Source organism: Macaca fascicularis, chromosome 2 (assembly GCF_037993035.2).
Source record: "Macaca fascicularis isolate 582-1 chromosome 2, T2T-MFA8v1.1".
In the NCBI taxonomy this organism is placed as follows: Eukaryota; Metazoa; Chordata; class Mammalia; order Primates; family Cercopithecidae; genus Macaca; species Macaca fascicularis.
In genome coordinates, this window is record NC_088376.1 from 100,201,943 (window position 1) to 100,225,721 (window position 23,779).

Here is a 23,779-nt window from a genome sequence, read left to right on the forward strand (position 1 = left end):
CAGGATTCTCTTACTAAAGAAGGGGAAATTGTATGTTGGCTAAGCAACTAAAAATATTGGCCTCATTTTTTCTTTTTTTAAATGAAAATAGTTAAATAGGGTATTGCAAGTAAATAATTTAACCTGATGCATAAAATTCAATTAATAAATGTTAGCTTTAATCTGAAGAGGCAGATGCCTACCAATTAAGAGCAAAGTGTTGAAACTCAGGTAGTTCTTATTTCTAGGCCCTACTCTGCCTAACTAACTGTATGACCTAAGTTTTACCTTAATTACATTGCTTTACTTACATTGCCTTGTAAGACCATGAACCTATCGCATGGGATTATTGTAATGATTAGATGAAAAGAAGAAATGTAAGTAAAGAAAGTACTCAGCATAGACTTGGCACACAGAATGGATGCTCAGTGAATGTTAATGTACATGATGGTGACAATGAAATAACACCCATGAAGACTGGGCTATTTCTGTGTTTGTTCTGCCCCAAACAGGATTTTTTTTTTCCTTGAAAATATACCCCACTATTTGATTAATTCATTCAGCAAATATTGAACTCCTGTTATGTACCAGGCACTGTTCTGGATGCTGGAGATAAAACAGTGAAGCAAACACAAAAAATGCCTGCTTTTACAGAGTTTACAATCTGGAAACTCTAAAGAAGAAGAAAAAGCAGGAAAGCCGTTAGAGACTGCTAGGGATGGAGGTGGGGTTTCAGTTTTAGGTCAGGGAAAACTTCTCTGAGAAGGTGACAGTTGAGGAAAGACCCAAAGAAGGTGAAGAAGTGAATGATGTGGTTATCTGCAGAAAGTTTGTTCCAAGCAGAGGACAACAAGAACAAAGGTTCTGAAGTAGAAGCATGCCGATGGGATTAAGGAATGCTAAGGAGGTGTGAGGGCAGCTAGAGCAGAGTGTATCAGAAGGTGAAGAGACAGATAGGTTAAGAGGTTAGAAAAGTAAGGTGGTATGGATGCGTGGTCCTGATTGTCAGGTTGTAAGTTATTGTAGGAACTTAGCTTTTGCTTTGCGAAAGATTGAAAATCGTTGCAGGGTTTTGAACAGAGATTTAACATGACCTGACTTACATTTTAAAACTCAGGCTGCAGGCCGGGCGAGGTGCCTCGTCTGTAATCCCAGCACTTTGGGAGACAGGCGGGTGGATCCCATGATTCCAGGAATTTGAGACCAGGCTAGCCAACATGGTGAAACCCCATCTCTACTAAAAATACAAAAATTAGCTGGGTTTGGTGGTGCATGTCTGTAATCCCAGCTACTTGGGAGGTTGAGGCATAAGAATCACTTGAACTTGGGTGACAGAGGTTGCAGTGAGCCGAGATCGTGCCACTGCACTCCAGCCTGGGTAACAGAATGAGACACTGTCTCAAAAACAAACAAACAAACACCTCAGGCTGCAATATGAAGAATCGTTTTATAAGGGTACAAGGGTGGAAGGAGATTATCCAGGGGAGAGAAGTAGTAGTGGAGATGGTGAGAAGAGGTCAGATTCTGGATATAGCATATTTTTTGAAGTTAGAGGATTTGCCGTTGGATTAGATGTGAGAGAAAGGGAAGATGGGATGATTCCAAGATTTTTGGCTAGAGCATCTAGAATGGAGTTGTCATCCGCTCAGATGGGAGATCACCAGAGTGAACAGGAGAGCGAGTGATGATTCATTGCAAAACCATCAGGCTGCTTGAATAATTACTTGAAGCATATGGCAGTGTGTCTTTATTTTCATCTTTGTATGGACAGAATAGCATGATTTTTATGATGATGACTATTCTTACAGCTGTTTTGCTAGTTAATTTTCAATATGACTCTGACAAGAGACCTTATTTAGAAAAGGGGTTAACAAAATTGTAAATTCTGATGTTTTGCATGGTTCAGGTGACAATGCTTTAGTCATCTTTCTTTTTTTTTTTTTTTTTTGAGACGGAGTCTCGCTCTGCCGCCCAGGCTGGAGTGCAGTGGCCGGATCTCAGCTCACTGCAAGCTCCGCCTCCCGGGTTTACGCCATTCTCCGGCCTCAGCCTCCCGAGTAGCTGGGACTACAGGCACCCGCCACCACGCCCGGCTAGTTTTTTGTATTTTTAGTAGAGACGGGGTTTCACTGTGTTAGCCAGGATGGTCTCGATCTCCTGACCTCGTGATCCGCCCGTCTCGGCCTCCCAAAGTGCTGGGATTACAGGCTTGAGCCACCGCGCCCGGCCTAGTCATCTTTCAAAACAAACAGCCTGGGCTAGTGCTTTTCTTTAGTGAATGCAAAACCTTACTAAAATATACTTTAAAATCTTTAGACTATAAGCCTATTATAGTGATGGCTGGACACAATTTTGGGGAAAATGTGTTCATTTGATTTGATTCATTTAATTCATTTTTATCCTCACAGGAATATCTTTTTAATTATCTCTCTCTTTTTTAAAAAAAAATTATTTTTGAGGTGGGGTCTCGCTCTGTTGCCCAGACTGGAGTGCAGCAGCGTGATCATGGCTCACTGCAACCTCTGCCTCTCAGGTTCCAGCCATCCTCCCACTTTAGCTTCCCAAGTGGCTGGAACTATAGGTGTGTGCCACCACGCCCAGCTAATTTTTGTAGTTTTTGTAGATTTTGTAGGTTTTACCATGTTGGCCAGGCTGGTCTCAAACTTCTCAGCTCAAGTGATCCGCCTGACTTGGCCTCCCAAAGCACTGAGACTACAGGCAGGAGCCACTGTGCCTGGCCGGGTTCTCTCTCAAATTTCTAAGTCTCGTAAAGCGGAGAGAGACTGAAATTTTTTCTTAGTCCTGCTCATGCTTGGGCAGATCCTTCTCTGTCTCAAGAAGTAGAGTTACTTAGTTTGAAAGATTTAAAGAGAAGGTTCATCCATATTTTCCGCACGTTAATTTATTCTGCTGTGTGATGTATGCTAACATTGGTTGCAGTTAAAGAACTAACTAGGAGAGGACAGAAGAGTGGAAGAAGTGAGGATGCAGGATGGGGCATTGAGGATGTGTGCCAATGTGAAATAGTGAAAGGCTGAATTATGTTGTTTTATTGCAAATTGTGTAAAATTTTCCATGGTATTAGTATTCAGATTAGGCCACTGCTTAGTCAAGGGCATTAGGGAAGTAGCTATCACACTTTGACTAAACCATTCCTTTTGTTCTTTTTAAAATCTTTTTTTTCTAAAACATCCTGTTATAGCAGACTAAACCATTCCTAACAGATACCTTTTACCCGTATGTATGAATATTTATGCTGAAGTAAGAGTTTTACAAATAACTTCTGTTGTTGTTGTGTGCAGTGTATACTGATATTTTCTATTTGATCCTATTTACATCAATAAAAATGATGGTAAACCCAATAAATTGTTAAAAAACTGTATTAAGGAACCCTGCTTTGAAGAAGAGATGAAATTTTTTTATTTGTATCTTTAATCCTTCTGTATTATTAGATTATTGCAAAATATTGGAAAATAGTTAAAATAATTATGATAAAACTTTTAGATATTCTTCCATATCTTATCTACATTATTAATTGCTATTTTCTATGAAGTAAATTTTTTTCTAGTGAGAGAACATCATTGATTATTCTGAATTAGTGTTGAAAGTAGTGAGTTTTTACCGTGTTACCAAAATCTTTTATGTTAGAACCTTAAAATATTTTTCAATTGCTGAAGATTATTTTAACATTTATTTTGGGAAGATAATATGAAGATGGATGAAAGTGACTGTTAGCATAGAAGAACTGGAGCCTGCAAGTTTCTTTTTATCAATGGGTGTGGGAAACATTAGCATCTTGTCATTTGACCATTTGTTAAATCACACCAGAGCGTAATATCTTGCTCGTGAGATTTGTTCATTAAGTGAATAAATCTTTAAGTGAAAGAAAGATACTTTAGTATCTAAACAGTTATGATTGCTAATATGTATGTTTGGTATTTTGTTATTAGTGAAATTGATTGTGTTTACTGATGACTAGAAAATAATAACTAAAGTTAAAATCAAACATTTATCTACATTTTTAACCCCAGCATGGTTTTGGTTTACATAGGGCATGCTATTAATATATTTCAGGTTTCGTATATATAAGATAAATCAATCAGTGTTAGATTATCCAGGGGTAGAATAGCTGGTTTGAGAACTAATACTGGTTAAAAAGAATACCACTGGATAGTACATTTGTAAAAATATTGTAAAGAATCAGTGAACACATTTACATATTAGAAGATGTCTGTTATCTGGGACCAAAGGTACTTTGCAGAGGCCATGTTATGTCTCCTGTGACTTGAGAAATGCCTTTCTTGTAGATTTGTGACCAGCATGATTAGCTTACTTCTCCTATTCCCTGGTGTTTCCAAGAGTCAGCCAGTGGCCTCTCACTGAAGGCAAGAGAAAGCAGTTAAACTTTCTTCAGGGCTTCTATGCAGAAATAATTAAGAGGATAGGATGTGAGAGGGATGGAACTTAATGGCAAGCACTACCATTCTGCCTCTCTGTTTTATACACATAACAAAGGGAGCTCAACCAAGAAGCAGATCAACTGCAAACTATTTCAGTAGTAGCCTGTTGGATGATTTTTATCAAGTAAAAGTTAATGTTCCTAAACTGTTGTCAAAGTTGTTTGTGTACACTATGGGATGACGTTATTGAATGCTAAATATGCTCTTTTCTTTTCTTTTTTATTTCCTTTCTTTCTCAGTCTTTTTTTATTTTTTATTTTTATTTTTGGCAAGGTCTCACTCTGTCACCCAGGCTGGAGTGTAGTGGTGTGAACATGGCTCACTGCAGCATTGACCTCCTGGGCCCATGCAATCTTCCACCTCAGCCTCCCAAGTAGCTGGGACTACAGGTGTGCACCACCACACCCGGCTAATATTTTTATTTTTCATTTTAGAGACGGGGTCTTACTGTGTTGCCCAGGCTGGTCTCGAACTCCTGGCCCCAAATGGTCCTCCTGCTTCAGCTTCCCAAAGTGCTGAGATTATACATGTGAGCCACCACCACCAGAAGTGTGTTCTTAAATATTAGATTTTATTTTAAATTTTGCATTTTGTGAGTTTGGTGCCATTACTTGTTTGTTTGGTTTTTGAGACAGAGCCTTATTCTGTTGCCCAGGCTGGAGGGCAATGGTGCAATCTCAGCTCACTGCAACCTCTGCCTCCCAGCTTCAAGTAATTCTTGTGTCTCGGCTTCCTGAATAACGGGCAGTACAGACGTGTGTGACGACACCCAGCTAGTTTTTGTATTGTTTTAATAGAGACGGGGATTCACCATGTTGGCCAGGCTGGTTTCAAACTCCTTGGCTCAAGTGAGCCGCCCGCCTCGGCCTCCCAAAGTGCTGTTATTACGGGTGTGAGCCACTGTGCCCAGCTGTGTGCAGAGTTTTTACTTAGTTTGTCAGAACTGTGATTTGGATTTATCCATGTTGGTGTTGCCTATGGTTGTGTTTGTGTGGCTTTATTGAGAGATTTTCAAATGGATTTAAATGTAACAAATACAAATTCTGTCGAATTATATAGTTATATGTGTAAATCATATATACACACATGTATACATATATATACACATACATATATATATATATTTTGGAGACAGAGTCTTGCTCTGTCACCCAGGCGGAGTGCAGTGGGGCGGTCTCAGCTCACTGCAACCTCTGCCTCCTGGGTTCAAGCGATTCTCCTGCCTCAGCCTCCCAAGTAGCTGGGACTACAGGCCTACATCACCGTATCCAGCTATTTTTTTTTTTTTTTTTTGTAGAGATGAGGTTTTGCCATGTGGCCCAGGCTGGTCTCAAACTCCTGAGCTCAAGTGATCTGCCTGCCTTGACCTCCCAAAGTGCTAGGTCTATGGGCAGGAGCCACCACACTGGCCTCATGTTAAATTTTTAATGTTTGTAGCACATTAGTATTAGAAATGTGTTGGCACACTTGAAAATATTTTTAAATAACAGCTTTATTTTATTTTCTTTTACTTTCGAGATGGGGTCTCTCTCTGTCATTCAGGCTGGAGTGCAGTGGTGTGATTATGGCCCACTGCAGCCTCAAACTCCCAGGCTCAAGTGATCCTCCCTACCTCAGGCTCCAGACTAGGTGGGACTACAGACGTGCACCACCACATGTGGCTTTTTTTTTTTTTTTTTTTTGAGACAGGGTCCTGTTTTATCACCTAGGCTGGAGTGCAGTGGCATGACCACAGCTCACTGCAGCCTCAACCTCCCAGGCTCAGGCGATCCTCCTACCTCAGTCTCCCTAGTAGCTGGGACTACACATGTGCACCACCACGCCTGGCTAAATTTTGTATTTTTGTAGGGACGGAGTCCCACTATGTTCCCAGGCTGGTCTTGAACTCCTGGGCTCAAACGATCCATCCACTTTGGCCTCCCAAAGTGCTGGACTCACATCCTGCCCCTGGCCTGGCTAATTTTTAAATTTTTCATAGACAGGGTCTTGCTATGTTGCCCATGCTAGTCTCGAATTCCTGAACTCAAGCAGTCCTCTCACCTTGGCCTCCCAAAGTGTTAGGATTACAGGCATGAGCCATTATTTCTGGACTATAACAGCTTTATTGAGATACAATTCACACACCATAAAATTTACCCTTTTAAAGTGTACAATTCAGCATCCTTACAGAGTCGTACAACCATCACCATTAATTCCAGAATGTTTTCATAACTCCAAAAGAAACAGTGTACCGTTGTCCCTCAGTATATGTGGGCAACTGGTTCCAGGAATCCCAAGTATACCCAAATTCATGCATACTTAAGTCCTGCAGTTAGTCCTGCAGAACCCTCATTGTGTGAAAAGTCAGCCCTCCATATATGTGAGTTTCTCATCCTGTGAATACTGTATTTTCCATCTGCATTTGATTGGAAATAATCTTTTTTTTTGAAATAGAGTTTTGCTCTGTTGCCCAGGCTGGAGGGCAGTGGTGCAATCTCAGCTCACTGTAACCTCCGCCTTCCGGGTTCAGATGATTTTCCTGCCTCACCCTCCCAAGTAACAGGGACTGCAGGTGCGTGCCACCATGCCTGGCTAATTTTTGTATTTTTAGTAGAGACAGGGTTTCACTGTGTTGGCCAGATGGTGTTGATCTCCTGACCCACTATGATCTGCCCACCTCAGCTTCCCAAAGTGTTAGAATTACAGGCATACCACTGCGCCCAGCCTAATTTTTGTATTTTTTAGTAAAGGCAGGGTTCTGCCATGTTGGCCAGCCTGGTCTCGAACTCCGGTTTCAAGTGATCCGCCAGCCTTAGCCTCCTGAAGTGCTGGGATTACAGGCGTGAAACACTGTTCCTGGCTGGAAAAATTCTTTATGTAAGTGGACTCATGCAGTTCAAATTCACATTTTTCATGGGTCAACTGTACTCATTAGCTGTACTCCCCATTTCTCCTTCCCTCCAGACCCTGGTAACCACTAATCTACTTTCTGCTTCAATGGATTTTTATAATCTTGGTATTTCATATAATTGGAATCATACTATATATGGATTTTTGTGCCTGGCGTCACTTAGTATGTTTTCATAATGAAAACAGTGTTTTTAAGCATATGTCAGTATTTGCTCCCTGGCTCATGTCTGTATAACTCCAACTTTTTTTTTTTTTTTTTTTTGAGACGGAGTATCACTGTGTCTCCCAGGCTGGAGCGCAGTGGCCTGTTCTTGGTTCACTGCAGCCTCTGCTACCCAGGCTCAAGTGATCTCCCACCTCGGCCTCCCAAGTAGCTAGGACTATAAGTGCGCACCACCACGCCCAGCTAATTTTTGTATTTTTTTTTTTTTTTTTGAGACGGAGTCTAGCTCTGTTGCCCAGGCTGGAGTGCAGTGGCCGGATCTCAGCTCACTGCAAGCCCCGCCTCCCGGGTTCACGCCATTCTCCTGCCTCAGCCTCCCGAGTAGCTGGGACTACAGGCGCCCGCCACCTCGCCCGGCTAATTTTTTTTTGTATTTTAGTAGAGACGGGGTTTCACCGTGTTAGCCAGGATGGTCTCGATCTCCTGAACTCGTGATCCGCCTGTCTCGGCCTCCCAAAGTGCTGGGATTACAGGCTTGATAATTTTTGTATTTTTAGTAGAGATGGGGTTTTACCCATGTTGGCCAGGATGGTCTCGATCTCCTGACCTTGTGTTCCGCCCACCTCGGCCTCCCAAAGTGCTGGGATTATAGGCGTGAGCCACCGCGCCCGGCCTGTTTCAAGAGATTTTGTAGTTGTTTGTAGAAGCACTTTTATGATGGCTGCTTTAAAATTCTTATCAGAATTTTAAATTCCAACATCTGATTTATCTTGGTGTTGGCATCAGTATGATCGTATGGTCGTCTTTTTTCTTTTCTCATTTAAGTGTGCTTTTCCTGGTTCTTGGTATGAGAGGTCATTTTTTTTTTTTTTAATTGTACCTTGGACATTTAGGTTATTATGTTAGGAGACTTGTTTTGTTTTTCTTTAATGAGAAAGGGTCTTGCTATGTTCCCAGGCTGGTCTCTAAGTCCTGGCCTTAGATGATCCTCTTGCCTCAGCCTCCTGATTAGCTAGGATTACAGGTGCATGCCACTGCACCTGGCTGAGACTCTTGATCCTATTTAATTCTTCTCTTTTAATAGGCAGTTACCCTATTTAAGTTTAGTGTATAGCTCCTGTCCTATTTTTGTGAGCTGTAATCCTATGGTAATTCAGTTTTCAGATCTCTTGCAATGCTGTTTTTTTTCTGTTTTATTCTTCTGGCACCTCTAGAACTCCCGTTCTATCTCTGCAGCTGCCTGGGCTGACCTGTGGATGTGGGGCTCTGGCTCTGCTGCTGCTAAGGGCAGATTGGCTTGACATTGCCACGTGTGGGGGGCAGACACCTGACTGGCACTGTGCTGAATCTGGCCTGCTACTGTTTGAAGCATAGTGTGGAGACCCTGCTGATGTTGGGGTGGATTGGGTTCACCACTGTCCTGGGTGGGGACTGGAAAATGTATCTCTCCACTAGGTCTCTGCTGAGCTGCCCCTTTCATAGACTGTTGGCCAGAGACAGCAGAGTTTTCTCATTTATTTATTTGTCTGTATCTGCCTAATCCATCCATTCGTGGTGTTTGTTCCAGTTTACAAGCCTCTCTGGTGTCCAGTCTGGGATATTTGGGAGATAAAGGGAAAACCCAGTGAACTTACTGTGGTGTTTTCTTGAAGTCTTTCGATCCCTAACTAGTCTGCCTCTCTCTTTCTACCTTTCAGAGTCCTCTTCTGATTGTTGAATTATTTTTAGGCTATTTAGTTGTATTTGGAGGGGAAGAGTGAGGAAATGTGAGCCTATGCCATTGTATCCTGGAACTGGAATACTAGCAGTTTTGAAATTTTTTTTGCACTGGTATTTATTGGTAATACATATGAAATGGTTGAGGCTTTTGTTTTAACTGACACTCTTTAGAGTGTTTTTCTGTATCTTTTAGGCACTGTAGGAACAAGGTAAGAATTACTCTTGTTGGCCGGGCGCGGTGGCTCACGCCTGTAATCCCAGCACTTTGGGAGGCCGAGGCGGGCGGATCACAAGGTCAGGAGATCGAGACCACGGTGAAACCCCGTCTCTACTAAAAATACAAAAAAAAAATTAGCCGGGCGCGGTTGTGGGCGCCTGTAGTCCCAGCTACTCGGGAGGCTGAGGCAGGAGAATGGCGTGAACCCGGGAGGCGGAGCTTGCAGTGAGCCGAGATCGCGCCACTGCACTCCAGCCTGGGCTGGGCGACAGAGCGAGACTCCGTCTCAAAAAAAAAAAAAAAAAAAAAAAAAAAAAAAAAAAAGAATTACTCTTGTTTAAATTGTATGGGAATTAGAAATGTCATGTTCTTATATATTCATCTACTTATTTACTCTTTTGTGTATTTGTTTTTAGGGAGTGGAGCAACTGCTGTGGTCCAAGCAGCTTATTGTGCCCCTAAAAAGGAGAAAGTGGCAATCAAACGGATAAACCTTGAGAAATGTCAAACTAGCATGGATGAACTCCTGGTATGCACATCTCATACTTCTGAAATGGAGAGATATACTTGTATATATTCACATTACAATGGGAAATAACTTGAAGTTTTTGATGTATTTCTTTTTTAAAAAAAGGTTTATGATTTCTTCATTAATAAATAATATTCATTGTAAAATTTATAAAGTCTGGATAAGTAGAAAGAAAAAAGTTACAATATTCTTACTCTGACATTAACATTTAATATATAACCTTTCAGAGTGAACATTTGAATATATTTGTATTTTTATGATAATGTAATCAGATGCTTGCTCTTTTCATTTAATCATTTATCATAGAACTGCTTCTGTGTCTGTAAGTATGGATCAGTATCATTTACAATATGTGTATAGTATTCTGTTGAATAGACCACAGTTTATTAACTGTTCTCTGATATTTGCTAATTACCTTGTTTCCTGTTTTTTATTGTTACAAACAATGCTTACTTCTCTGTTCCCTTAAAATAATACCATGGAATTGTGATTCCTGGGTCAAAAGGAATATCCTTTAAAACGCTCTGGCCTTTTAAACTTTTATTCTGATAGCTGATATAAGATATAGAACAACCCCCAAGCAGCATTAGCTTCTTCAAAGGCTAGGGAAAGGAAGAAGAAAAGGAAGTTCCAAGCAATAGCTGTAAGATGTTCTGTGACATTAAAATGTAACCATACGGGGATTGTATTGTACTTCTTTTATGCATTGTGATACCCAGAATAGTTTTAAGTATATAGTCAGTGCTCAGCAAGGGAAACTAGTTTTTATTTATTTATTTATTTATTTATTTATTTATGAGACGGAGTCTCGCTCTGTCGCCCAGGCTGGAGTGCAGTGGCGAGATCTCGGCTCACTGCAAGCTCCGCCTCCCGGGTTTATGCCGTTCTCCTGCCTCAGCCTCCCGAGTAGCTGGGACTACAGACGCCTGCCACCTCGCCCGGCTAGTTTTTTGTATTTTTTAGTAGAAACGGGGTTTCACCGTGTTAGCCAGGATGGTTTCGATCTCCTGCCCTCGTGATCCGCCCGTCTCGGCCTCCCAAAGTGCTGGGATTACAGGCTTGAGCCACCGCGCCCGGCTGGGAAACTAGTTTTTAAAATTACTTATTATTGTTTCAAAATTTTCAGTTTCTTTGGCTTAACAAAAATAGTAATGCTTGCTTTGGATACCTTATGAGCTTTTTCTTGAGGCTCAAATGATACAGTATTTGCAAACTCAACTGCCATACAAATATGAACTAATATTGTTATTTTATTAAGTACTTTCTTTCAGAGCATGTACAGCTAGTGCTAGAAAGATCTGGTATTAGGACTGGAATGACCTGCCCATCCAGAAGTTTTTTTCGCTTTCCCAAATTGTATTTTATTTCTGGTGGTGTCTGTACTGAACATTAGGGAATAGTTGGAATTAAAGAAAAAGAGGTAGTGGAATTATATATAGCATAATATATAATTATATATGAGATGGACGAGACAAATATATTTCTTTAGCAATTGGTAATGTACGAGTAGGACCTGAAGGAGTGGGTTGCTGGAATGATCTTGAGCCATCTTTGGTGAGAGAACGCTTTCTTGGAAGGAAATGCTGATTGAAATCTTATTTGAAGATCTTGGATTGATACATACCATAATACTTTAGAGCACCGTTTGGACACTTGAACTGCAGTGATGATAAAAGAAGTTGATAAACTGCAAACTAATTCTGTTAAAGAAAAACAAAAATTTTAACCTACATATTAAGACTAGAACTTGAGAAGTCCAGTATGAAAACCTATAATTTGCCAGTTATTTAATCGATAAGGATAGAGTAAAATGAATGAAAGTCTTATTATTTACTGCTTCATGATTAAGCTGAGGCTCAAAGTTTAAATAACTTAAGTTCACTTGATGATAATAGCAAACATCTTTGGGTTCACCGCAAAAGGCACTTCAGTGTGCTTTAACCTCACACACATCTCCATGAGCTAAGTAGTAGCTCTGTTTTATAGATGAAGGAAGGAAATCATATAAGTGACAGAGTCTGGATTAAAAATCAGGTCTTTCTGACTTAAGTCTATTATTGTCTACTTCGTATAGTACTAATAAAATGATTATAATCTTAGTTCAAAAGTAGAAAGAACATTTTATTTTCTTTTTTTTTGTTTTTTTTTGAGATGGAGTCTCGATCTGTCTCCCAGGCTGGAATGCAGTGGCGTGATTTTGGCTCACTGCGACCTCTGCCTCCCAGGTTCAAGCAATTCTTCTACCTCAGCCTCTCGAGTAGCTGGGATTACAGTCGCACGACACCACACCCAGCTAATTTTTCAATTTTTAGTAGAGATGGGGTTTCACCATGTTGGCCAGGCTGGTCTCGAACTCCTGATCTCAGGTGATCCACCTGCCTCGGCCTCCCAAAGTGCTGGGATTACAGGCATGAGCCACTGTGCCTGGCTGGACATTTCCTTTTAAATATCATTTGACATTCTTGAAAGCAATATTTTTGTTCTTACATTAGGGCCTTTTAAAGACATGCAAATTTGTTATATTTTATTAAAAAGAAAATTGGTTAGCTATGTGTACATTTTGCTCATGTTTCAATAAGCTTTGTGTGGCAAATATAGTTTGCATATATTAATACTTGGCAAATAAGTAAAGGGGGGAAAAGTACATTTTAGTAAAGCAAGTTTAAGATACTTGGGTTTTTGGGGGTGGGGGAAGTAAGCAGGTAAGATCTCACTACATACTGAAGAAACATCAGGAATGCAGAGAATACCTGATTTATTTGTGATACCAGGACCTGTTCTACAGGATACTGAGATCTGAGTGCCAGGGGCTCTATTCCTGAGAGATGTGAAATCCTTCAGTTTTCTTAAAAAAAAGTCTATGAGATCAGTGTACTAGACTTTTGATGTTGTAATATTAAAATTTATTTTCAACGCTATCTTTATTATAATGCAACACTCTTTGGGTTCTCCAAAGAGCGCTGATGTAAACTGGGCTAACAGGTGTGTATCATGTGTGACAATTACTAGTGAGGGGTCATTGTATTGCTTCTTTCTCTTGTCATGTATTTTCTATCTGATGACCTTTGCTAAGTGTGATGGGAAAATCAGCTATCAAATCGTAATTACTGCATTTATTTTTTTCCAGAGATTGTACTCCTATGCTTTTCTCTAAGAAAGACACATTGTAGTATTTTGAAATATTTCTCTTGTCTGACAGATGCTAGGACTAAAGTCATTGGACATCTATGGGGAACATCAAGAGGCTTAAAATGTTCCTTCTATCAGGTGTTTCACATCTAGTTAAAAGAGTTAAGGTTCTTGCCTGTTGTACCAAGGCAGAGTGTGACAAATGTCTCAGGGGAGGTATAAAGTAATTTGAAACAGGGCCAAGTATGGTAGCTCATGCCTGTAATGCCAGCACTTTGGGAGGCAGAGGCAGGCAGATCACCTGAGGTCAGGAGTTTGAGACCAGCCTGGCCAACATGGTGAAACCCCATCTTTACTAAAAATGCAGAAATTAGCTAGACGTGGTGGCACGCGCTTGTAGTCCCAGCTACACAGGAGGCTGAGGCGGGAGAATTGCTTGAACCCTGGGAGGCGGAGGTTACGGTGGGTCAAGATTGTGCCACTGCACTCTAGCTTGGGTGACGGAGTAAGACTCTGTCTCAGAAAACAAACAAGAAATGGCACAAAACTTATATAATGCAAAATTTAAAATAAAATCTAATATTTAAGAACCTGCTGCTGGGGATGGTTGCTCACGCCTGTAATCCCAGCACTTTGGGAGGCTGAGGCAGGAGGATCACTTCAGGCTAGGAGTTCGAGATTAGCCTGGGCAACATGGTGAGACCTCGTCTCTAGAATGGAAAAGAAAAAAATTAGCTGGGCGTGGTGGTATGCGCCTGTTATCGCAGCTACTTAGGAGGCTAAGGTGGGAAGATTGCTTGAGCCCAGGATGTCAGTGCTGCAGTGAGTCATGTTCATGGCACTGCACTCCAGCCTTGGTGACACAGAGTGAGGCCCTGTCTCCCAAAAAAAAAAAAAAAAAAAGCAGTGTGAAAGAAAGAGGAGGAAGAAAGCTTCTAATTGTGAAAATGGAGGGCTTTGTGGAAATGTTTGTGGCCTGGGCCACCAGGGCTGTGTAGACTTTAAACAGGCATAGATGGCAACTCTGCCTGGCAGGGGTTTAAAATCAGGAAAGAATAGTAGACAGCCTAGAGACCATAAAGAAGAAATAATAGGTAAAAAGAATTAGGATTTTATTTGATAGGAAATGTTGATAGCTACAGAAATAGAGGCAAATGTCTTTGAAGTTTTGTGTTTTTTTTTTTTTTTTAAAGGGAAATGACTTCATTAGAACCGAGTTTTAGGAAGTTTAGTTTTATAATACTTTTTAAAACATGATAGCCTTATTGATATAAAATTCATGTATCATAAATTTACCGTTTAAAAATGTATAATGCTATGGTTTTTAGTGTATTCGCAAAGTTGTGCAGCCATCACCACTATCACCCCAAAAAGAAACTCCATACCCATGACCACTCATTCTTTATTCTTTCCTCCCCTCAGCCCTAGGCAATAACTAATCTACTGTCTGTCTGCGTAGATTTGCCTATTCTGGACATTTCATATAAATAGGTTCATACAATGTGTGACCTTTTGTGTCTGGCTTTCATTTAGCATGTTCCCAAAGTTCATCCATATTGTAGCATGTGTCAGTTTTTTTTTCCTTTTTTATTGGTGAATAACAGTCCATTATATAGATATACCACATATTATTTGTCCTTTCATCAGTTGTTGGGCATTTGGGCTGTTTCTACTTCTTGGCTTTTATCAGTAATGTCGTGATGAACATCTGTGTGCAAGTCTTTGTGTGTACATTTTAGTTTTATTATCTTGGGTGTATACCTAAGAGTGGAATTGCTGGGTAATATGGTAACTCTGTGTTTAACTTTTTGAAAAATTGCCAAGCTATTTTCCAAAGTAGATGTACCATTTTACATTCTCACCAGCAATGTATGAGGGTTTCAGTTTCTCTGTATCCTCACCAATACTTGTTATTGTTCATCTTTTTTGTCATAGCCATCCCAGTAGATTAATTCTGTAATATATGGCAAAGTGAATTGCAAAGGAGTAAGAGATCAGTGGCAAAGAGACTAGTTAGTAGGCTTTGCTGTAGTCCAGACCAACAACTTTGTAAAACTTTGAAAATAAGACCCTCACTAAGAAAGATATATTTTATCATTACCTGATATTTAAAGATATATATTCATAAATATAACTGAAACATTTTCATATTATATAGAATGTACTTTCATTTTCTATCCTATTTATTCATCTTTTTTTTTTTTTTTTTTTTTTTTGAGACAGAGTCTCGCTCTGCCGCCCAGGCTGGAGTGCAGTGGCGTGATCTTGGCTCACTGCAAGCTCCGCCTCCCGGGTTCATGCCATTCTCCTGCCTCAGCCTCCCGAGTAGCTGGGACTACAGGCGCCCGCCACCACGCCCGGCTAGTTTTTTGTATTTTTTAGTAGAGACGGGGTTTCACCATGTTAGCCAGGATGGTCTCGATCTCCTGACCTCGTGATCCGCCTGTCTCGGCCTCCCAAAGTGCTGGGATTACAGGCTTGAGCCACCGTACCCGGCCTATTCATCTTTTTAAAATACAATCCACTAAATTTATTTCATGACCCATATAGATTATAACACATAGTTTGAGGTACACTGGGCTATACAGAGATATCGAGACACTAAATTCAGGCAGTGATGGTGGTAATGGAAAGGAAAACACAGATTTCCTGGATGGAAAATACATTAGTACTAGAATGAGCACTCAGTTAAGGCAGGGACTTTATTTTGTTTATCGTATATGAATGAATGAATAAATTAACTTTATTTGGGTGTGTGAAATGGAGGAAAACTGACTACATTTAGGGAATTAGAAAACCAGAAAGTAATGGTAGAAATGATAGTGAGTGAATTTCAGGAAGGAATAAAAAGTTATCATTAAAAAAAAAAAAGGCTTCAGAAAGCTTGAGGTGGAGAACTATATAGTTCAAACAAAAAATCTGGCTCTAGCAGACAATAAGAGATTTTCAAGAAAGCAGTTTCATTAGAAGGGGTAGAATTCACTTTATTTATTTATTTTATTAATTTATTTTTTAAATAGAGACAGAGTCTCACTCTGTTGCCCAGGCTGGTCTCAAACTCCTGGGCTTAAGGGATCTTCCTACTTCGGCCTCCCAAAGTACTGGGATTACAGGGGTGAGCCACTGTACCTGGCCCAGGAATTCACTTCTAGGTGGTTGAGGAAGCTGCTGGGTAATTTAAGTCAGTATTCATATACCACTCTTGTGAATCATTTATGTATTTATTTTTCTTTTTGAAAGGAGGAAAGGATAACTCTACTGGTAGTTAAGTTACAAGAAGATTTCCCCTTCCCCTTTTAAGGAATAGAAGCAAGAAAAAGAATATTTAAGCCCCTTTTCGTCTTTGAATTTTGTGTTTTTTTGATAATCTCCTGCTAGAAAACCCTTTGTAGTACTCCCCTTTCCAGATTAAAGCTCAAAACCCTTAGCTCAACATTTAAGACCTTCCACAATTTGACCCTAACTCTTCGCATTGTCACTCTGTCATGTGATTTTTCTTTCCTTCACCTTCCCTATCAGTCACCAAATCCTATTGTTTGTACCTCTCTGTTATTATCTCTTGACTCTTCCCTTTTCATTCATACTGCCACTAATTTTTTGACCTTTTATTTTGAGATAGCTTAAAACTAGCCGGGCGCGGTGGCTCACGCCTGTAATCCCAGCACTTTGGGAGGCCGAGGCGGGCGGATCACAAGGTCAGGAGATCGAGACCATGGTGAAACCCCGTCTCTACTAAAAATACAAAAAATTAGCCGGGCGCGGTTGTGGGCGCCTGTAGTCCCAGCTACTCGGGAGGCTGAGGCAGGAGAATGGCGTGAACCCGGGAGGCGGAGCTTGCAGTGAGCCGAGATCGCGCCACTGCACTCCAGCCTGGGTGACAGAGTGAGACTCCGTCTCAAAAAAAAAAAAAAAAAAAAAAAAAAGAGATAGCTTAAAACTTACAGAAGAATTGCAAAAGTAGTACAGAGTTTCCTTATGCTATCCACCCAACTTGCCCTAATATTAATATAGCTGTAGTATAGTAATCAGAACTGATAAATTAGCTGTTTATCATTTCTCCGTCATCTCTCACTCACGCGGTGGCAACAACCTACACAGAAGCCTTGTCTGTAGTCTTGTCTTCTTCATTGATTTTCTATGTGGCATCCAAGGGTGATTTATGAAAATGTATAATATAGTTAAACCTGGCCGGGCGCAGTGGCTCAAGCCTGTAATCCCAGCACTTTGGGAGGCCGAGACGGGCGGATCACGAGGTCAGGAGATCAAGACCATCCTGGCTAACCCGGTGAAACCCCGTCTCTACTAAAAAATACAAAAAACTAGCCGGGCGAGGTGGCGGGCGCCTGTAGTCCCAGCTACTAGGGAAGCTGAGGCAGGAGAATGGCGTAAACCCGGGAGGCGGAGCTTGCAGTGAGCTGAGATCTGGCCACTGCACTCCAGCCTGGGCTACAGAGCGAGACTCCGCCTCAAAAAAAAAAAAAAAAAAAAAAAAAAAAAAAACAAAAAACCTTTGATATCTCTCCATTGCTGCTAGGATGAAGCCTAATTTTTTAATATACTTTCAAGGTCCTTTATTATCTAGTCCCAGGTAATTAAACAATCAAAAATCTTAAAAACCTACTTCCTTTCCTGTTGGAGTGTTAATGTAGGAAACTTCCAAGCCTTCCATGTTATGACTCCTATTTTTTAATGTGCCTCTCCCATGAAATCATGTAGTGTCTAGTACTTCCCCTGTGAGCTGTTTATTATTCTGTATTGTAAAGTAGTATTTGTCTAACTTCTTTACCAAACTGTGTTTCATGAGGACTCCCCATGGTGATTGAGTACCTAGCACTATGCTTGGCACATGCTAGGTATTATAGTAGGCGCTTAGTATTGTAAATATCTGTTGAAAACATGAACTTCTTATCCTAGACAGATTACTCATTGGATGTCTTACGTATTTCATCATTTATGAAAATCATATGTGCCTACCATCTTGTACTGTTATTTCTCCCCATCCTATAGAATTAAACCTGGTTCCCACCTCTTCTGTAAAGGCTTTTTTTGTTCACACTTGCCTACCTTAATTGTTCTTTCCTATAGATTTTTTTAACATTTATTTTTTTTTTCCTTTATGCTCTTTCTCAGCAGAATCATCTTGCAACATTTAACATCTTTACTACTCATTTGGTACCTGTATGCTCTCTTATCTGTTTCCTCTTATATGTACTTACCTTATCCTTGAAATTCTGTATAACTGTGTTGATAGCAAGGTGCTTACTTTAGTTCTTTCTTCCTTTTCTTTCATATTTACTTATCTTTTAGTACAGAAGACTGTGCTGGTGACTTTGGGGTTGCAAGATATATATGACAAGATCCTTGCCATAAAGGAAGTTGCATTCAAGTAAAGAAGATGAGAAATTGAAAGTTAGCATTTATTGAGTACTCCTCATGAATCAGGGATTATGAACGACTTTCATACAATTGATCTTACTGAATAAATCCCAAGGGCATAGGGCAGGTACATTAATAGGTGAAAGGCCATATAAAGTGCTGTAGTATTTCATTCATTCAACAAATATTTATTAAAGGTGTACTTTGTGCCAGGCACAATGATATGTGCTAAGAACAGTTTTAGTTCTCACTGAGCTTACAGTTTTGTGGGGGATGTGAAAAGAAATAGGCAATTATAGTATGGTCAGATAAGTTCCACAGTGATTGAGAATCTACTTTTAAGTACTTGCCTTCATGGAGCTCTCAGCCTAGAAGGGAGAGACAGACAGATAAGCACACAATGTACTATCCATTATTTTATGTACCATGATGGGAGGAGATATACAGGGTGCTTGGAAGCTAAGAGAAGGAGCATCTAACTAAACCCGGGAAGCTGGGAGGAAATTCTGTCTAGACTGAGATCAGAAGGAAGAATTGGAGTTAGCTAGGCAGAGATGATAGGGGAAGTATATTTGAGACTGAGGCACAATAGGGTTAAAAGTCCAGAGTTAAAAGAAGCAGGTAAACAGGGCCCTTATCACACAAGGCTTTATAAGGCATTTTATCATACCAAATCTAATTTAAAATCATAAGCTGAGATAGAGTAAGCTTAGATTTTTGGCTCAGATTTCTACTCTGGATTTAGTTTTTGACATTGTCCTATTTCATTTTGTTTCTCTTTAGTGTGAGAATTGTTAATCGTTTCACAAAAACAGAATGAAGTAATATTTTGCAAAGAAAAAAAAATCCCTACACAAATTATAAAAAAAACCTGTTTACTAGTTAATATCCTTTATGGGTATAAAACCAGATTTCCCAAGATGGTTCTTCAAGGGCACCTTGAAGCAAAAATACATGTCCCAAAGGAGGCCTCCTGGAGTGTTGTGTCAGGGTGTGTTAAATAGTATGTTTCTAGTTTGAAAGATTACTGGTGTAATGAGTGGAGGAAGAAGTTGAATCAGAATGGACTGAGGGAGACAAAGTGGTTTTATTGATTTAACCATTCTTGAAGAAATCAGAGCCATGGAGAGATCCCAGAAAGGTGTGACAAAAACTTGAGATTTCAAAATCTGGATTTGCTAACTCATAACATTTTTTTGGGCTTGCATATAATGAATTATCATGTTTTCTTTTCTTTGTAGAAAGAAATTCAAGCCATGAGTCAGTGCCATCATCCTAATATTGTATCTTACTACACGTCTTTTGTGGTAAAAGATGAGCTGTGGCTTGTCATGAAGCTGCTAAGTGGAGGTGAGTAGAGTACAAGGAAATGCTATAAGTACCATGGTTTGAAAAGTTAATAAAAGTTTCCTTTTCTATTATGATTTTGTTTTCATGGACATTTGCATTTGAGGACATACTGAAAATATAGTATCTGCTGAAGATGCTAATCTATGAGCCAAGACAGGTTTCACACATTGCATTTGCTTCATTTCGTTGTCATGCCGCTTAAATCTCTCTTAATTTTTTTTAGAGACTGGCTGGCTCTGTCACCCAGGCTGGAGTGCAGTGGTGCAATTATGGCTCACTGCAGCCTCAAACTGCTGGGTTCAAGTGATCCTCCCGTCTCAGCCTGCCAAGTAGCTGAGACAACAGGCATGTACCACCATGCTCAGCTAATTTTATTATTTAATTTAATGTAATTTTTTTGGAGATGGGGTCTCACTTTGTTGCCCAGGCTCATCTCTAACTCCTGTCTTCAAGAGATCCTTCCACCTTGGCCTCCCAAAGTGCTGAGATTACAGGTGTGAGCCATTGTGCCTGGTCTAAGTCTCTCTTAATTTAGGATGCTTCCTTCTTGCTTCCTCCCTTCCATGATGTAAACTTACTGAAGAGTCTAGGCCAGTTATCTTGTAGAATATGCCATATTCTGGATTTATCTGATTATTTTTTCTTGGTGGTATTTAACTTTATCTGTAGTCCTCTATTTTTTGTATATTGAAAATTAGATCTAAATGCTTGATTAAATTCAAGTTAAATATTTTGTGGGAGGATACTTCTTGGTGATGCTGTGTATTTCATATTGCATAACATCAGGAAATATTTGCTATCTGGTTGTATCTTTAATAGTGATGTTAGTTTTGTTTATTTAAGATTAGGACAGCCAGGCCTCTCCATGGAAAAGGTAACATTTTCCCCTTTGTAGCTAGCAAGTAATCTGTGAGATTTTACTTTGTGAGTATCCAGTGAGTGTCCAGTTTTCCATAAGTCTTTTATCTTAATGGTTTTCACATTTGTTGTTTAAATCCTTGTTTGAGTCAGTTATTTCATCAGGAGTTGTAAAACGGTGATTTTTCTTACAGCATCATTTCTTTTATATTTATAAACTGACATCCTTATATGAAGAACTTTTCCATATCAACTGGGACACTGATTAATCTGTACTCTAGTTCCTACTGAAAAGGCAAGATAAATAATTGAGTCTTTTTTAAGGATCAAGTTTTGGAGTAAAAATTTTGTTAGTAATCATCTCCAATAGTAGAGAGGGTTTAAAAATTTTCCTTTTTGCAGTTGGGTAGGACCTTCACTTTTTCGAGTATTATTATAGACCCAAGGATTTTTATGTATTCAGTGTCTTTCCATCAGTTATACTCTATTCTTTTTGGTATGCAGGTTGTCCAAAATTGTCAGTGGGAGCCCTTTCAAAGTCACTCTTGTGTCCTCTTGACATGAACTCATCAGTCTTTCATTACATCCTTAACTTTTTAGTTCAAGATTCCCTAGGGTTATATTTGTATTCATTTATTCAGACCCTGAATCAGCCAGTACTCTAATGAGCTTTGGTATTTTTTCCTCGGGAATGGCACTTAGAAAGCATAACTTGGATGCTTGGAGTGCTCATTACTACTCTAGTGTAATTGCTTCTAGAGCTTGGAAATACAGTATATTAAAAATAAAATTATAATTTGACATTAATACAAGTTTCCAATACAAGTTTAATGTCATAGATTTTTTAAGCTTGAATCTCTTTTCCTTTACACAGAAAATTTTGCTACCCGATATTAACATAATTACTTAAGTGCTTTATCTTGCAATATATATACAATTATTTCTACTTTATTCTTACAATAAAATATAAATATTGCTCATTGCAAACTGTGAAACCTTGGCATGTATAGATCGAACATTTTGTTTTGGTTACCCAAAAGCTCATGCCATTTGGTAAATTAGTCATTTTGCCAAGGCATGGATTTGAATCACATGGCAAGACTGGTAGGACTAGTGGGTGATGGAGCCACACTGGCCTTCCTATCACTATGCTGGTTGGTTTTTGCTTGCATGTGTATTTTGTGGGCAGTATGATTTTCCATCTTAGAATGTAGAGTTACAGAAAAGATAATCCATATTTGTTTAGTTTGCAATTTTATTGCTATATCTCACTGAACACCATACTTCCCCAGAAAGACTGTAAACAACATAAGACTTTAGAATTAAATTTCAGTTTTTCTACTTAGCAATTGTATGTTATTGGGAAAACTCTTTCAGCTCTTTGAAACTTTTTACTTGTCTGTTAAATGGGAATACCTTTCTGCATTTCAGGGTATTGATGAGGAGTATATGAGATGATACATGTGAATCATGTATCATGTGCTGTGCTGACATGTAATAGGTGCACAAGAAATTTTAGTCATTAATAGTAATAAGCCCTTGCCATTTGATGCTTTTCAGTGTAGCCAGAATCACCTTTTTGTTTCAATCCCATTAGTGACACACTGGAGAAACTGGATTGCTTTGTTAAAGGCCCTGTTCATATGATGGTTGGAAGCCTTGCTAACACCTACCACCTTTCAAGATGGTGGTCAAGCATGGTTCTTTCAGTATGGAGAGATATGGGAGTATTAGGTAATACTGTGTCTTTCGTTATTGATCACCTATAGCATAATTTTCTTTATTTGTAATTTACAAGAATACGTAATACAAACTTTTTAATGTTTTGCAAAAAAGTCCTCTGATGAATGGGAATGAATTGTCTGCTTAATTCTCTCGTCCATACCTGTATGCCAGCCTATGCTTTCTGCTACTCCTAAGCAGAACGAGTTTTTTTTTTTAGAATTCCTGTCCCTCTCTCAGTGAGTATATGTCTTGATCATAGAAGGGGCAGGACATGTAGATGGGTGGGATGTTTTTTAAATGTAGCTCTTTGTCCCTCTTGGTCTTAGGTTTTCTGGGACATTACCCAATTTTTCTAGCCTAGCCCTCAGGAGATTTCCTGGAGGATAATTTTCAAATGTGTTCCAGTTAGTCATAACTCTTTTTATAAGTGCTTATATTTTAGATGATCATTACATCTAAACCTTTTAAATATTAAAAATTTTGCACTTTTTAGGAAAATGAAATCTTGCTTTTGTTATAAAATAAATAAACATTTAAACTGAGGTGATACATTAGGCAACATTTAGAAAACAAAAATTAGAACTAAGCACAGCTTACCTTTTTTTTTTTTTAAACAGGAGGAAGATGTGTCAGGATTATAGCTTAATTAAAATGACATTCATCAAATACTTATTGGTCTCCAGTACATTGGTGAATAAAGCCATCAGATCCTTGCTCTTGTGGGCTATGGGAACAAATTCCAGGAGAACTTAACCTTATTGAGGGAGAACAGTTGCAGTGGGATTAACTAAGATTTGCCTCTGGAGATGATGTCCACCTGAGATCTAAAGAATAAGTAATAATTGCCTGGGTGAGGTGGCTCATGCCTGCTATCCCAGTGCTTTGGGAGGCCAAGGCGGAAGGATTGCTTTAGGCTAGGAGTTCAACAGCCCAGCCTGGGCAATATGGCAAGACCCTGTCTCTACCAAAAATAAAACAACTAGCTAAGCTTGGACCTGTAGCCCTGGCTACTTGGGAGGCTGGAGGATAGCTTGAGGCCAGGAGTTTGAGGTTACGGCAAGCCATGATCTTGCCACTACAATCTAGCCTGGGTGACAGAGTGAGATTCCGTCTCTAAAAAAAATTAAAATTAAAAAGAATAACTAATAATTAGCCAGGTGAAATGGAGGCTGGAGAAGGATGGGAGATGTGATCTAGCTAGAGAGAATACTGTGAAAACGGGGATGAAGACAGGATGGAGTGTGTATATGTCTTGAGAACTGACAGATTCACAGTTGGAGCAGAGAGAATGAGAGAAGAGGACTCTTGGAAGAGGCTTACTGATAAGCAAAGGCTCCCCAAATTAAAAAATATAAATAACCAGAGTTAACAGAAATATGTATAGG

General features: G+C 39.6%; 1 protein-coding gene across 2 annotated transcripts in view; it reads left to right on the plus strand.

The window, feature by feature from the left end:
• The window catches only part of OXSR1 (oxidative stress responsive kinase 1), a 94,784-nt gene that overhangs the window by 7,961 nt on the left and 63,044 nt on the right, over positions 1 to 23,779 (plus strand). Inside the window, exons 2-4 of one of the 2 annotated variants that reach the window (XM_074031693.1) lie at positions 9,844 to 9,956; positions 19,703 to 19,811; positions 22,267 to 22,403. In XM_074031693.1, the coding sequence (XP_073887794.1) occupies positions 22,313 to 22,403 (91 nt within the window). In that variant the 5' untranslated portion in view covers positions 9,844 to 9,956; positions 19,703 to 19,811; positions 22,267 to 22,312. The remainder of the gene's footprint in view (positions 1 to 9,843; positions 9,957 to 19,702; positions 19,812 to 22,266; positions 22,404 to 23,779) is intronic. The other variant, XM_005546665.4, reaches the window with a different exon arrangement.